General features: G+C 50.2%; 1 protein-coding gene across 1 annotated transcript; it reads right to left on the bottom strand.

Annotated features, from left to right (window-relative positions):
• Positions 1-394: 394 nt before the first annotated feature.
• On the bottom strand, positions 395-2,894 carry CHCHD2 (coiled-coil-helix-coiled-coil-helix domain containing 2). Its single transcript, XM_021550868.3, has 4 exons — positions 2,710-2,894; positions 1,901-2,147; positions 1,199-1,346; positions 395-707 (listed from the first exon to the last, which is right to left on the bottom strand). The coding sequence occupies exons 1-4, from the start codon at positions 2,757-2,759 to the stop codon at positions 697-699; spliced, it is 456 nt and encodes a 151-aa protein (XP_021406543.1). The 5' UTR covers positions 2,760-2,894; the 3' UTR covers positions 395-696.
• Between the last annotated feature and the right edge of the window lie 1,080 nt (positions 2,895-3,974).

The following is a 3,974-nucleotide window of genomic DNA, read 5'->3' as shown; positions in this document are numbered from 1 at the left end:
AGGGAAATTATTTTCAACAGGAACTGCACTTTTCACAGCAGGGTTATTCCCCACCAGTTCCTGGTGGGAGTACAGCTTATCCAGGTTTTTCCATTGGCATCCAGGAGGGTGTTTACTTTAGCAGCCCCAAGGATTTCAGTGGCTGCTCCCTCCAATGGGAAAAGCAGGGTTTGCACTTTGCATCAGTAAATACTTTAAAAATAATTACTATTTTCATGTAGAAGCAGTGGCTTTGTCACTTGCCTGAGCCAGGCAGGAGGGAAGGCCACAGGCTCATCCTCTCTTATGGTTCAGCCCTATTACAGCATGAAAAGAACACCCTGCCAAAATCAATTCTCACCTCCTCACCCTTCTACTCCAGCACTCAAACTCAACTAAAGCAAGGTAGTTCTAGAGAGAGAAGTTTATTTATAGACATTACATACATTCAACACAACAATCAGCAAAACCAGTTAAATCCACATTAGCTCATTCTGCTTTATTATTCACTCTTCCATTTTGTGCTAAATTAAACTGCGGCTGTGAAGTTAGATCACATCAGAGGCAGCTATGGCAGGAATCAAGCCACAGGGATGAGTGTGAATAGATGAACTAACAAAATACCAGATAGCTTTAAAGTTTATTACTGAAGCTTTTTGTTTTTCATTCATAGGTCAGTTCTTGCAAGATGATCTTCAGCAGCCTCATTGTGCCAGCTTAAGCCAAACCTGAAAGGGAATGAGTTTTCTCAGTGAGTTTTGGATCCCTGAATGGAAGGGTAAGGAGGTATCTCAGTAAATTCTGGATCCCTGAATGGAAGGTGTTTTCCCTGCCACAGGCCAGATTTGTCACGGTGTTCCCCCCTCCCTCATGCATTTGCTGGGATATGCTGAGCTGCAGACATTGCACAGCTGCCTCCTTCCTCCCAGGACAGGATGGTTTCGTAGTCCTTAGAGCTCTGCTAATGACCCATATGTGCTGTTGCCACTTTTCCAGTAATCTTCAATCCATGCACCAGCACAAAAAAATCAGGAATTCTCCCTCCCTCCACCCCACAGCACCCCAAGCACAAAGCCCAACAGAACAGCAGCTGCTTTACCTGACTTCAGAGCATCTTCATCAGCCCCCAGCTGGATCAAACCCCCAGGGCATCATCCCCATGATATTTTTACAGATTATCCCCAAATTTAACAGCTGCCTGCCAGCACTGTGTACTTACCATTGGCAACCCTGCACTGCTTGAGCACCTCACTGAAGCCCTCACACAGCTTGAGGTCAGTCTGGTTCTGGGCACACTCCAGGAACTGTTTAATTTCATACTGGCAAGGACCCTGCTGCTGCTGGGCAGCCTGAGCGGCCTGGGGCTCCTGAAACATCAAATGGATCTGTAAGGACCCTTCCAACACAGCCAAACCACCCCCACACTGCTTGCTGATGGTTCTTCCCTGCATTTCAGTCAAAATCTTCATTTTTTTTTTTAATGGAGAAAAAACGAAAGCTAAAATACAAAACAAATTTCCAGCAAAAAAATGCCACATTCAGAGCAGTTTTTTAAATTACAAACACTTGAGTGATTTTGATATGTTCAGGTAATTCTGGATGGCACCTGAGCAAAGGTCTCCCCAACATCAGACCTGGAACATGGAAGTCCTGCCTGAATCAGAAGAATACAGTAGAAAATAACACCAACACCTTGCCACACATCCCTCTGAACTCTTTATAAGATGACTCATGGTGAGTTACCTTGGAGATTCAGTCTGTAGCTACACACTTTATATTTTTTTTATATATATACACAGTCTATATAAAAACTTTAAGCATCTCAGCTGTGACTCATGTGGTGTTTAAGGCTCCAGCAACTCCCTCAGCCCACACAGAGCCGAGCTGCCATCAGTCGGTGTCCAGCTGTGCTCCCCCTCACCTGGTAAGTGATATCAGGCCTGGCAGCTTCAGAGCTGCCGCCTCCACTGAACCCTCCGGTGATGGCGTGGCCGATGGTGTGTCCCACAGCCGAGCCCACGGCCACCCCGGCAGCAGTTGTGGCCATCTGGGCCATCAGCCCCGGCTGCTTCGGGGCCGGGGTCGCCACGGCAGAAGGCGGAGCCGCTGCGGGGACAGAGGCCTGAGGAGCCGGTGATGGAGACGCGGCTCTCCTCGGGGGTGCCCGGCTGCAGGGACACGAAGAAAAACATCACTTCATCATCATTTCATCATCATCATCCCAAACCTTGCCGGGCAGAGGCCATGTGGCCGCAGGGCCAGGAGTTCACCGTTCCTCCTGCGGCACGGAATGTCCTGAGCTGGAAGGGACAGGCAGTGTCACCGAGTGCGCGGCACAGAGGCCCAGGATCACGCTGGGATTACACACGCCCCTGTTACACGCTGAAGGAGCGAACTCGGTGTTCTGCTAAGCGTCTTATGCAAGACAGGGTCCGGATTACAGGCTTCTTTCTGCCTGGTTACTCCCCAGCTCACATAAGTGTTTTGAGGAAAAATACAATTTAACCCAACAACGGTTGATTACCCTGGTGCTGGCGCCCAGGCCCTGCTGCCGAGCAGACCCACTTCCATGCCCCAAATCGCCCAACAACGCTCCGCGAACCCACATCCATCCCAGCCCAGCCCAGCCGGGCGCTGCCACCACCCCGGCGCGTCACCCGCCCGCACAATGGCGGCCAGGCCACCGCGGCCTGCGCGGGGCACAGGAGAGAAGGAGAAGGGGGCACTCACCTAGCGGGGGGCGGCACGCGGGACGCGCGGCTGCGGTTGCCCCTGGGCATGGCGGCGGGGAGCGGAGAGGAGCGGAGGGAAGCGGAGGAAGCCCGAGCGGAGCGGAGGGAAGCGGAGGAAGCCCCGAGCGGCGCGGCCCGGCCCGACACCCGCACGCCGCCTCTGAAGGTCACCGCGCGTGCGTCACTTCCGGAACGCCGCGCGGGGGCGGGGCCGGGCGGGGCCACGCCCCCTCCGCCCGCCTGAGGCGCCGCGCGGCGGCGGTGAATAAATAAACACCTAAAGTGCGGTTACAGCCCTGCCTGAGGGGCTCTTGGTCATCATAAAGGTTTAAATAGCGATAGACCTGCATGTGCCGGATTTTCGGCCATAATAAGCGCCTAAGTTGTGATAAATAGCCGCGCGCAGGATCCTCAGTCACAGTAAACAGTTTTACCGTGATAAACCTGTCTTTATAGGATCCTCGGTCACAATAAACAGTTATATGGTGATAAACCTGCCTTTGTAGGATCCTCGGTCACAATAAACAGTTACATGGTGATAAACCTGCCTTTGTAGGATCCTCGGTCACAATAAACAGTTTTACCATGATAAACCTGCCTTTGTAGGATCCTCGGTCACAATAAACAGTTTTACCGTGATAAACCTGCTTTTGTAGGATCCTCGGTCACAATAAACAGTTATATCGTGATAAACCTGCCTTTGTAGGATCCTCAGTCACAATAAACAGTTATATCATGATAAACCTGCCTTTGTAGGATCCTCAGTCACAATAAACACCGAAATAGTGTTAAACCCACGATTCTGTGGGACTTTATGCCATAATACGCACCTACATAGCGATAAAGCCGCTCTTGTAGGATCCTGAACCACAATAAACACCTAAATCTGTGAGAGACCATTGGTCTTTAATAAATAAACACCTGAATCTGTGAGGGACCATCGGTCTTTAATAAATAAACACCTAAATCTGTGAGGGACCATTGGTCTCGAAATAAAGACCTGTGAGGGACCATTGGTCTCAATAAACACCTAAATCTGTGAGGGACCATCAGTTTCAGTAAACACCTAAATCTGTGAGGGACCATGGGTCTCTAATAAATAAACACCTACATCTGTGAGGGACCATCAGTTTCAGTAAACACCTAAATCTGTGAAGGAGCATTGGTCTCTAAATAAACACCTAAATCTGTGAGGGACCATCAGTCTCTAAATAAACACCTAAAGCACAATAAACCTGCACCTGTGGCACCTTCAGTCCCAAT

This window comes from Lonchura striata, chromosome 19 (genome assembly GCF_050655825.1).
Source record: "Lonchura striata isolate lonStrDom1 chromosome 19, ASM5065582v1, whole genome shotgun sequence".
NCBI classification, from domain to species: domain Eukaryota; kingdom Metazoa; phylum Chordata; class Aves; order Passeriformes; family Estrildidae; genus Lonchura; species Lonchura striata.
This window is presented reverse-complemented; position numbering and strand designations above follow the sequence as displayed.

Coding starts and splice junctions, on each gene's coding strand:
- CHCHD2 (XM_021550868.3), bottom strand. CDS start 2,759: ATGCCCAGGGGCAACCGCAGCCGCGCGTCCCGCGTGCCGCCCCCCGCT. Junction 2,148..2,709: donor CGCGTGCCGCCCCCCGCTAG/GTGAGTGCCCCC, acceptor GTGTCCCTGCAG/CCGGGCACCCCCGAGGAGAG. Junction 1,347..1,900: donor GGCCTGATATCACTTACCAG/GTGAGGGGGAGC, acceptor TTGATGTTTCAG/GAGCCCCAGGCCGCTCAGGC.